This window comes from Bos mutus, chromosome 1 (genome assembly GCF_027580195.1).
Source record: "Bos mutus isolate GX-2022 chromosome 1, NWIPB_WYAK_1.1, whole genome shotgun sequence".
NCBI classification, from domain to species: domain Eukaryota; kingdom Metazoa; phylum Chordata; class Mammalia; order Artiodactyla; family Bovidae; genus Bos; species Bos mutus.
Window position 1 is genome coordinate 25,051,474 of NC_091617.1, and position 12,294 is coordinate 25,063,767.

At 36.3% G+C, this 12,294-nt stretch overlaps 1 protein-coding gene across 1 annotated transcript in view; it reads right to left on the reverse strand.

Moving 5' to 3' along the window:
* The window catches only part of ROBO1 (roundabout guidance receptor 1), a 1,293,158-nt gene that overhangs the window by 67,357 nt on the left and 1,213,507 nt on the right, over positions 1-12,294 (reverse strand). The window contains exons 11-14 of the mRNA XM_070367810.1: positions 7,608-7,813; positions 6,028-6,109; positions 5,691-5,859; positions 5,441-5,607 (exon numbers count right to left, since the gene is read on the reverse strand). Of these exons, the coding sequence (XP_070223911.1) occupies positions 5,441-5,607; positions 5,691-5,859; positions 6,028-6,109; positions 7,608-7,813 (624 nt within the window). The remainder of the gene's footprint in view (positions 1-5,440; positions 5,608-5,690; positions 5,860-6,027; positions 6,110-7,607; positions 7,814-12,294) is intronic.

Here is a 12,294-nt window from a genome sequence, read left to right on the forward strand (position 1 = left end):
TATGGAAACCACCAACAGGATAGAATAGAATAAATCTGATGAGAAAAGAGTACTTAACACCTATTTAATTGATGGTTGCTTTACTTTAATTATCGTATCCCTGTCAAAAAGGTCCAATAAAGAGCTTTAAATCTCAAAAATATCAACATTTTTAGAAAGGAGACCAAGAATATAGTGATAATTAAAACTCCTACTAGTATTCATTTATGTTGGATTTTTTTTTCCCAACAAAGAAGTATTTTTGCTAAACTTACTAAAAAGTCTGTACTTGATAAAAGTTGCCTGTTTCTATAGAGATTTTCTAAATACAGATGCTTTGCTTCGTTTACAGTAATATGAACAAGAGAAGAAAATTAATACTTTTATATCCAGAATTGTCCTTCTCAAATACCGTATTTTGGCACATATATTCTAGACTACTTTCCATCTCATAAGCAACAGAAACAAGAATATTAGTTTTATGAATAATTAAATAAAGAACTGAGTTTGGATAGAAAACAAAAACATGGATATTAAAAGTGAGATCAGTTATCTGGGAAAATAATTTTAAAAAGAATGGATATGTGCATTTGTATAACTGATTCACTTGCTACACACTTGAAACTAACACAACACCATAAATCAACTGTACTTCAATAAAAATTTTTACAAATGAGGTTGGTAAGTATCTTTGATAGAGTTCAGGGAAGGCAGGCAAATGAAGGAGACGACAGATCAAGAGTACTATTCAAGAGTACTGGTATGGGGAGGGAGGAGGGAGGAGGGTTCAGGATGGGGAACACATGTATACCTGCGGTGGATTCATTTTGATATTTGGCAAAACTAATACAATTATGTAAAGTTTAAAAATTAAATAAAATTAAAAAAAAGAGTACTATTCAAGACTCTTTGATGTAAAACCTGATTATTATATATATATATATATATATATATATATATATGTATATATATACTGAGCCTCTGACATAAATTTATAAATAAGCAAAATGAGAAAAACTGAGTTTTGGCTTCTCATCCTTTATCATACATTAGGAATAGCTTTGGCTCATATTGGTCCTCAGGCCACAGACTATAGATAGAAAATACTTGATTTTAAGTTTTTCATCTCAGGAATATTTCCTTCCCCACTAGTCTCCATTGCTCGTAGAACTTAATTACCATCTATCTCTAGGGTAAGAGTGGCATTCACGGACAGAATTGGCAACTCCCCAGTTCAGCAGCTTGACAGCCATGTAGCACTGGGAAGATTTTGTAACCTTACTATTTTTCAGTTACCTCATCTGTCAAATGGCAGTATCAGTGGCAGTCACTTGGGAGTGTTTTTGTGAGAACTGAATTTCTTAGGGCATAGAAAGTCCTTTTGTTGAAGGTAGGGATTGGGTCCATGTTTATGAACCTACAATACCCAGCACAATGACATACATAGAGAATGTGTTTAATTAACATTAGTTGAGTTAAAGTGAATTACTGTATGGAACACATACATATATTATACACATTAGCTTCTAAATATGCTCTCTCATATGTAAGATTCCATCCTCAGGGAAATCGTCTGCCTTCTAGCAAGTATCTTCAAACATGTCAGGAATCATTTTTAAAGGTAACTACTATTATTTGCATGGCAATCACTAATTTATCTGGTTGAGGTAACCTTTGCTAGTTAATCCTCTCATGAAAGTTTCTAGATTCTCTTGCCTACTGTCACCATCTTGGAAATAGAACATTATTTCAGAAAATTCCTCACAAGAAAGAAAAATGGAAAGTAATGTTTAATACTTTAATGTGTAATATTGAGACATTTATTACTTGGTCTCTTTATTGTTCTTGCTTTCCTTCTCCTCCTGAAAGAAGTGTATTATCATGAAAAAGATCTTCCCAACATTCAGAATCAAACTTGGAGGAAATCTTAGATACTATTTTACCCCTGCCATCTCCCCAGTATTGGAGTTTCCTATATACGATCTTTGAGGATGGGATTATTCAGGTCCATATCATTATTTACAATAATATGTCTCTTATTACCTAGAGCACATGCATATTCTGTACATTCTGTGTCTGTGTACATATTCTTTAAAAGATAGGGTTCAAGAATGCTGTGTGGACAGAATGTGGATAAAGAATCGTATTAACAGTAGCAACAACCACTGGCATTTGTCTCCAATCCCCCCACCCCATCTGCTAGCTGCTCATATCATCTCCCTTGCATTATCAAATCTTATATTTGAGAGAGCACATTTTGATTACCCTGGGACAGGGTTACTGTGACATAGGTCTACCTGACTCCTGAACAGGAAACTATGCCCTATATCTGTGCAACTTTAACTTATGACCCAGTTTACTCATAGGAATCTCCACTTGGGGAAGACTTTCTTGAAGCCATGCTGCAGAAGCAGTTAAAGAAGTTATGCTGGGATTTCCTTGGTGATCCAGTGGTTAAGAATCTGTGCTCCCAATGTGGTGGCCGGGTTCGAACCCTGGTCAGGGACCTAGATCTGATATGACACAACTGAGAGTCTGAATGCCACCACCAAAGATCCCATGTGGCACGCCTAAGACCTAATACAGCCAAATCAATCAGTCCATCAATACTAAAAAGAAAAATTATGAAAACAAATAGCTTGCCTGCTTCCTGTGAATCAATTTCCAACAAGTCTTTCCTGAATTCCCTCCACCTCGGCTCTTCCCCTAACTGCTTATGCATTCTGTTTCTGTCAATTGGATTTTCCCAGGTTCTTCCCCAGGCTCCTGCTATGGTCTGACTCAGCTCAGTTTCACTGCGTCTCAAAAGCTGTCTAAAACTAGACAGTGAAATTTGCCTCAATGTTAACTCCCATTCACTGGTCTTTTTTAGGTGCCTGAAGTTAGAATAAGCATATCTTGCTCACACAAAAGCCTCTTAAAATATTAAGGAAAAAAAAATATCAGACCTAGTCTAACTTTATTATTTTGGGGGATAATTTTTTGTGCCAAGTTCTGGATTTTTTTTTTCCAGTGATATGAATTTTAGCTTTCAATGCAGCCTCCCAAACCATCCTCATCTTCTTCTTAAATATCTTAAAATTCTACCCGAAAATGTAGTGCTCAAAAAAGAATACATTACTCTAATTCATGATCTGACCAGTTCAGATTTTGCTCTGCATATAATTCTGCTAAGACTACATTTGTTTTTTCGACAACTACTCACTCAGGTGGCTCTGGGAGGTGTTCTAATTGACTTCAAACACTGAAGTCAGCTCCCCCACCGATCCTGCCCCCAACACACCCAATGCACACACTCCTTTTAAGCCCAGTATCCTCAGCCTATCCTTCTACAGCTAAATTTTAAAACCTAAGTTCAAAACCTAAGTTCAACCTACCAGTCTTTTAAATTTGCTCCATTAATTTTAATCTTGTTAGTGCTGGCCCATCATTCCAGTCTGTCGAGTTACTTAATTCTGGTTCTCTCACTCAGCATGTGAGCTGTGTTTCTCAAATTTTATGAACTTCCCTTATTTTTAGTCCAGTGAAAGAAATACAAATCCAATGACAAATGACAAAGTCTTATGGTATAACATAGAAAAGAAGTCTGAGTCCTGCATATTCATAAAATTGGCTAATTTAATCCTTGTCCAATCCTGTGGAGTAGGGATTTTTAGCCCCATTATATAGTTAAGGGAATCAATGCTCAGGACTCAATAGCTTGCTAATAGATTGAGGAGCTGAGATAACAAATTTTTTGATTTCAAAACGGTATGCCTGTTTTACTGTTTCTAGTTTTCCAGCTGACATGGGTTTATTTCATTTAGGTTATTCTGCTTGCTATCATGTATAAAGGTAAGTAGATTAAAATTTTTAAAAACAAGTTAACAGATAAAGCATTAACTACTCCTCATTTACAGTTGAGGATGTATTTTACAAAATCATTCATATGTGTATATGACAGATCACAGTTAATCAGAAACTTTCACTAAGGTCTACTGGGTAGAGACCACTGGACTGGGGACCAAAGTTTCAGTTCACTTTACAGCTGTCCTACTTTCTGCATTCTTTACAAATGCATATATAACACTGAAAACCTCAAACTGCCTTAAGGCAGGCTCCAAGACTACTAAAGCTACTGGTGAAGTGACTCATAATAGCAAATATATGCATTTGGGTGTGTTGATTTCACACAGCAAAAAACAGACGTGGGCATGTTCCACAGCTCCGTTTGCTTTCTCTGGGAATTCTGAAACAAAAGGTCCTCCTCAAAAGGTTGTTTATACACTCTCTAGAGAAGACGAAATGCCCAACATGGCAGCTAGACTCTCTCTCAAAACTGGAAAAAGTAATTTAAATCTTTCAGTACTACTGTGTACAATTTGTTTCTATCACTGTAACTAAGTTTCAACTTTTGCTTTGGAAACACACAAAGATAGAGACATTATGATTCCTCTGTACGTTCACAAAAGAATCTTATATTTCTAATTTCTACCATCTAGAGGTAACCTTTCTTTACTAATCTTATATGAATAAAGTATATTTTAACTGTGATGACAATATATTAAAATAAAAGGTACAGGTTGATTCAAATTCACCTTTTTTTCAATATATAAGTTTTACCACTGCTCAAACATTAAAATAACAGGAGGAACAAGAGGGTGAATAGGAGGTAATAATCTGTTGAAAGCTAAAAATAATTCTTATTCATGAAAGACAATAAAAAGCAGTATATCCAGAACATGGTTCAAGTGAAAAAATTTCCAAATTCAAATGTGTTTAGAAGCAGCTTCAAACATGTTCATTTTTCCTTGTATCTGTTTCTTTAACCCAGCTTTGATGAACACATACATGATTTCCATTTGAAAGTTTAATACATTATGGTTCACATGATTGACAATGAAAGATAGATCAAAGAATATATAGACCTAGATTATTCTTTTCCATGCTTTGGAAAGATTGGACAGAGGGGTTAAGAACAATTATCTCTTACATTTGTGTGATTTCCAGAGAGTATTACTTGATTATGTTCGTAATATTCAAGAATCATCCCAAAGGTCATGAATATTAGTCTCATAAACAAAATTTACTTAATTTTAAATACAAGTAAAGATTTTGTGATTTGTGATTAAGATTAAATCACAAAAAAAGATGTGTCATTAAGATTTTACATCCACATGTAGCCATATTTAAAAGTCAAGAAACTGAATATATTATAAAAATATTCTCCTAATATTTTTGCTCACTGAATTTTTGACTTTATAAAATGAGAAACATTTCTTTGTTATTTGTCAAGTCATGGAGTGCTTAGTCAAGAAAATAAGAAAGTTTGCAGACACCATGATTTAAAAATTAATTGAGCAACTAAAACATATATATTTTAAATATATAATCTTAGCATGTAATACAAATGATTTTACTTGTATAATTGTAACATCTAAAGATAAGTAGGTGTCCCAAGGCTGAGTAAATCAATACTCACCTTGTGTTTTCACTGGGTCTGATATCTGGCTTGGATCACTAATTCCATATGCATTGGCTGCCCTCACAAGGAAAAGGTAAATTGCATTAGGTTTGAGTCCTTTAATGGCAAATGTTTCTGTTTTCACATTCTCCGCTACAGTCTGCCAGCTGCTACCAGATGCATGGCTATGGATAGATACATAAGTTAGAACATGCATATTTAATGGTAAATCAAAAAAGAGAACTAGGAAACACCATCTTCGCTCTACCTGAAGGCTTCTATAATATAAGACGTCGGAGTTGCACCTGAATTCAAATTTGGTTGCCATGACAACGTTACTGTATTTCGGCTGACATCTGTAACTTCAGGTTTTGAGGGGGCACTAGGGATTAAATTTGGGTCGGTGGGTCTTGGAGGCTGAACTGGAACTCCAAATTCTAACAAAGAAGAAAGAAACGAAAGATGCTTACACAGAGAAGCACATAAATGTAGATAAAATATCCATCCCCTACTTAGACTTCCAAGACATCCACTTCATCTTTTTACCAGTAAGGAAACAACTACATTTCAAGCTTCACTTTTAGGTAAAATAGTATCAAATTTACCTTGGACTTCAATGTAAGCACTCCACGTTGCTTCACCACTGGGGGTTGATGCAATGCACGTGTATCGACCAGTATCACCCAGCTGAGAAGACAGACGGAAAATAAATATTTGGAATACTCAAGAGCTCACTGGGCTGGAAAAACGATTAGTTTTGTATATGGCCCATGAATATGGAGAGCTGCCTTAAAATGCACTAACCAGAAGCTTCCTCTTAATTTAACATGTTTTCATTGAATGTGACTTAAAATGCTGCATGAAGACAAAAGACAAATTGTTATTCTAATTGTATGATAAAGATATAGTATTTAAGTGCATTAACATCATCAATTTCTGTGTCAGGCACAGTACACGAGGTATATACCTTAAATTCAAAGGGTTAATCTTTAATACTAATTTATATTTCATATTTACTAAGTCACATGGTAAGGCTAATAAAGTATAGCCAATGACTCTTCTTGCTGTTTCATATTTTACCTGAGTTACATCCACATGGATAAAGGAGATAAACAGATATTTAAAGAAAATGGATAGACACAAAATGATTTCTTCTTAAAGCATTCCCTCTTTTTCCTCATTTTATTTTTCTAACCTGTAACTTCAGGCAGTTTAGCAAGTATAAAGTTAAACCCCAGCTAGAATGATGCTCTCTCCTCCTTCAGAAGTCTGACTGCCAGAAAACAAACACAGGTCACATGTTCAATGGTAAAATCCTCAGTAACATAATGAACCCATATACCTCTGCTTAAGGCAATAACTCTATCATCAAATAATATTGGATAATGCAAGAATGCTGTCATTTTGTTCTGGCAAATGTAATAACAAAGTTACAATCATTGTCACAAAAAAGTACAACATATTAACTTTCATGGCACATGAAATGAACTGCTATGCTGATCCAAAACTCCAAAGAAGCCGCTCACAATAGGCAATAAAGCAATTGAAATTTATGTTTATTGCTGTCAAAGCTACTCTTTCATACGCCTCATGAGCTTGTCTCGTCTTGACCTAAAATGAAAAAGAAAAACCGAAACAAAACAATATAGTCCTGAAAAGAACAGGTATGGGATGTGACGTCCTGGGAAGGTAAATCCCTAAATTGTTCCCACAAACCTGTGAGATTTCATCATTTCACAATCTGATTTGAAATGTACATTGAATCTATACAGTGCTTTATCATTTTTGTTTGCATGTAGAGTATTCTGTAATTACGAAATGCTGAACCAAATATTCACAATAGAACTCTTGAAGTTTACAGCACATAATATAGTACTGGAAAATAACTTTGAAAAATGGAAGGAATCCATTTTATCACTGATTGGAAGGTATTTTTTTCTCCCACAAATTCTCATCCTTTTCTCCTCCATGTAAAACCTTACACTACTTGCCATGGGGTAAATTATGAGTCATATCACCAGAAATATACACAGAGAAGTGTCTGAAAGAATAAAGCATCAAATTAAACATATATTAATACTGCTATTAGCATTTCATTATTTCTAAAAATTGAGGCTTCAACACTGGTTTGCTGGAGGCAAAACAAAGTGGAACAAAATGGGAAACCCAGGGTGTCATAAGTTACCTTAGCATATCGGATCTGTAGTACTCCGGTCTCCAGCTGTTTGATTCGAGAATCTTGGGTTGAAACAAGGACTCCATCCTTTCTCCACAGAATTGTGGGCACTGGACTGCCTGTGGCCACACAGCTGAGCACTAAAGTACCATCCACTGCTACAGTCTGATTCACAGGACCTTGTCGAATGACTGGGGGAGGTCGGTCTGCAATCACTGCCAGCAAAAACAACAGGAAATAGATTTCTGCAACTGGAAGCAATTTTCTAATCATCAGAGCAACAGCAGTTGCTCTAGGCTTTGAAACACACTAATTAAACAAGTAATTAAAGTAGGAGACATGCATTATTCAGAATGCATTTCTATGATGTACTGATTCAGAATATTAAAATGAGATACAATGTACTCCTTTCAAGTGACCAACCACTGAGTAGGCTTGCTGCAATTGTCCAGGGACCTTTTTAATTTAAGAGTTCAGAGACTACATAAGGGTTGTGGATGGTGAAGATGTATGGTGGTGAGAAGTGGAGTACTGTGCTTTTTAAATTTTAAAATATGTAAAACACAAAATGACTACAAAAAACTATTTACCCTAAGGAAATGTATGAGACAGATTTTCATAAATGAACCAAAGCCAATTTGACAATTGTTCTGTGTCCAACAGATAGAATGATAGTATCACACCAGCATGTCTGATAATTTTGTATCCGAAAACATGCTTTGGACTTTGATAAATGACAAATAAATATGATTGAGCTCTTTTGATATTGGATTTTTTTCTATTAAAATAGTACATGCTTAAACATATCTCAATCCTAATAAATTCAGGGAAACTGGAAAACTGTCCAAAAATACTGTTGGTAGGTGGTAGCTCAGGTGATAAAGAATCTGCCTACAATGAGGAAGACCCAGGTTTGATCCCTGGGTCAGGAAGATCCCCTGGAGAAGGAAATGACAATGCATTTCAGTATCCTTGCCTAGGAAGTCTCATGGACAGAGGAACCTGGTGGGCTACATTCCTTGGGGTCTCAAGACTCGGACAAGATTAGCGACTAAACAATGACAAATCCAAAAATATAACTCAAGCTGATACCCTAACTCAGGAAATAACACACTTCCATATCAGAATTATAGGAATGGGAAGATGCTTCACTAATTTTATTAACAGTTTTAATGTCCTATGGAATGAAACAATGGAAGGCAATTTTTATAAAATACAAATGAAATTATTCTTATTATATGAAAAAAATCTAAAAACTTTATCTGAGACAATAAAATCATAATTTTGGGAAAAATCCACAACAACTATAGTGGAATGAGAATAAATCCTGCATTAGAGAGATTGTCTATCCCTTGACCTCGGGAATTTAGGTGAAATTTCATAGATAGTTTTGTAAATGATTAAACAAACAAAAAAACAAAAAAAAGTTCATTTTTCATTATTAAACTTTAAAATTCTGAACATTAGTTTAAAAGTTTTATGTCATGAGTATTCAAAAGACAACTCTAAGAAATTGACTGCTTAAAGAAAACTGGTTGCCAGAGTAACTAAATTTTGGATGCAACATTTTCAAGCCTGGATGTGTCATGTTCAAAGTTTTATGCACCAAAGATTCTGCACAAGCTGGAGTCACACTTCAATTTGTTCCTCATTTATCATGCAATAATTATTAGTGTTGGGCATTCAATCTAAGAGAAACAAGAAAGCAAGAGAGTGAAATCAGCAACTGTGCATTTTTACTTCACCCTTCCAATTCTCTCCCATCTTTGGTTGCTAGTGTGAAATTTGTTAATACCGTAGGGGTGTATTAGAAGGCTGGAGGTTGAAACTTGGCAGGAATGTTTCAGATACTCCACGGGTGAAAAAATATAAGCCAATAATTCCTTTGCTTAGAGTTGTTTAATCTTTTCTACATTATCTGTTAAGTTTGGCTAAAATAAAATTAAATGCCCCTCCTGATATGTATGAAAAAATAGTGATAGTGTTTTATTGCACTGAGGTTTTTATAAGACTCTACCACCTGCGTTCCCTTGATTCTAATAATGAATGAATATTTATTTCTAGATATTAATTAAATTAGTAACAGAGTGGTTCTTTATAACTGATTATAATCCTGAATGATGATGCTGTGAAAATGCTGCACTCAATCTGCCAGCAAATTTGGAAAACTCAGCAGTGGCCACAGGACTGGAAAAGGTCAGTTTTCATTCCAATCCCAAAGAAAGGCAATGCCAAAGAATGCTCAAACCACCGCACAATTGCACTCATCTCATACACTAGTAAAGTAATGCTCAAAATTCTCCAAGCCAGGCTTCAGCAATACGTGAACCATGAACTTCCAGTTGTTCAAGCTGGTTTTAGAAAAGGCAGAGGAACCAGAGATCAAATCACCAACATCTGCTGGATCATCAAAAAAGCAAGAGAATTCCAAAAAAACATCTATTTCTGCTTTATTGACTATGCCAAAGCCTTTGACTGTGTGGATCACAATAAACTGTGGAAAATTCTGAAAGAGATGGGAATACCAGGCTACATGACTGGCCTCTTGAGAAACCTATATGCAGGTGAGGAAGCAACAGTTAGAACTGGACATGAAAGAACAGACTGGTTCCAAGTAGGAAAAGGAGTATGTCAAGGCTGTATATTATCAACCTGTTTTTTAAATTTATATGCAGAGTACATCATGAGAAACACAAGCTGGAATCAAGATTGCCGGGAGAAATATCAAAACCTCAGGTATGCAGATGACACCACCCTTATGGCAGAAAGTGAAGAGGAACTAAAAAGCCTCTTGATGAAAGTGAAAGAGAAGAGTGAAAAAGCTGGCTTAAATTCAACATTCAGAAAACGAAGATCATGGCATCTGGTCCCATCACTTCTTTGGAAATAGATGGAGAAACAGGGGAAACAGTGTCAGACTTTATTTTTTTCAGCTCCAAAATCACTGCAGATGGTGACTGCAGCCATGGAATTAAAAGACGCTTACTCCTTGGAAGGAAAGTTATGACCAACCTAGATAGCATATTCAAAAGCAGAGACATTACTTTGCCAACAAAGGTCTGTCTAGTCAATGCTATGATTTTTCCAATAGTCATGTATGGATGTGAGAGTTGGACTGTGAAGAAGATTCAGCGCTGAAGAATTGATGCTTTTGAACTGTGGTGTTGGAGAAGACTCTTGAGAGTCCCTTGGACAGCAAGGAGATCCAACCAGTCCATCCTAAAGGAGATCAGTCCCGGATGTTCTTTGGAAGGACTAATGCTAAAGCTGAACTCCAGTACTTTGGCCCCTTATGCAAAGTGTTGACTCACTGGAAAAGATTCTGATTCTGGGAGGGATTGGGGGCAAGAGGAGAAGGGGACAACAGAGGATGAGATGGCTGGATGGCATCACCGATTCGATGGACCTGAGTTTGAGTGAACTCCGGGAGGTGATGATGGACAGGGAGGCCTGGAGGCTGCAATTCATGGGGTTGCAAAGAGTCAGACACGACTGAGTGACTGAACTGAACTGAACTGAATACATTTAAGAAATTGTAAAAATATTTTGAAAGTGAAAGTCGGTCAGTCATAACCAACTCTTTAAGACCCCATGGCCTATACAGTCCATGGAATTCTCCAGGCCAGAATACTGGAGTGGGTAGCCTTTCCCTTCTCCAGGGGATCTTCCCAACCCAGGGATCCAACCCAGGTTTCCTGCATTGTAGGTGGATTCTTTACCAGCTGAGCCACAAGGGAAGCTCCCAAAATATTTTAGATCATCCTAATTTATTGGAGTCAGTAGATATATAATGAATGTCATACACAGTGTTAAGAATGTGAACTTTTGAGTGAGACAGCCTGAATTTTGAAATATGTCTTAATCAACAGCTAGCTGTTCATTCCTTCCTTCTTTGTTACACCTACTTATTATTATTTTTAATTTTACTTTATTTTTAAACTTTACAATATTGTATTAGTTTTGCCAAATACTGAAATGAATCCACCACAGGTATACATGTGTTCCCCATCCTGAACCCTCCTTCCTCCTCCCTCCCCATACCATCCCTCTGGGTCGTCCCAGTGCACCAGCCCCAAGCATCCAGTATCCTGCATTGAACCTGGACTGGCGACTCATTTCATACATGATATTATACATGTTTTAATGCCATTCTCCCAAATCTTCCCACCCTCTCCCTCTCCCACAGAGTCCATAAGACTGTTCTATACATCATTGTCTCTTTTGCTGTCTCGTACACAGGGTTATTGTTACCATCTTTCTAAATTCCATATATATGCGTTAGTATACTGTATTGGTGTTTTTCTTTCTGGCTTACTTCACTCTGTATAATAGGCTCCAGTTTCATCCACCTCATTAAAACTGATTCAAATGTATTCTTTTTAATGGCTGAGTAATACTCCATTGTGTATATGTACGACAGCTTTCTTATCCATTCATCTGCTGATGGGCATCTAGGTTGCTTCCATGTCCTGGCTATTATAAACAGTGCTGCGATGAACATTGGGGTACACGTGTCTCTTTCCCTTCTGGTTTCCTCAGTGTGTATGCCCAGCAGTGGGATTGCTGGATCATAAGGCAGTTCTATTTCCAGTTTTTTAAGGAATCTCCACACTGTTCTCCATAGTGGCTATACCAGTTTGCATTCCCACCAACAGTGTAAGAGGGTTCCCTTTTCTCCACACCTTCTCCAGCATTT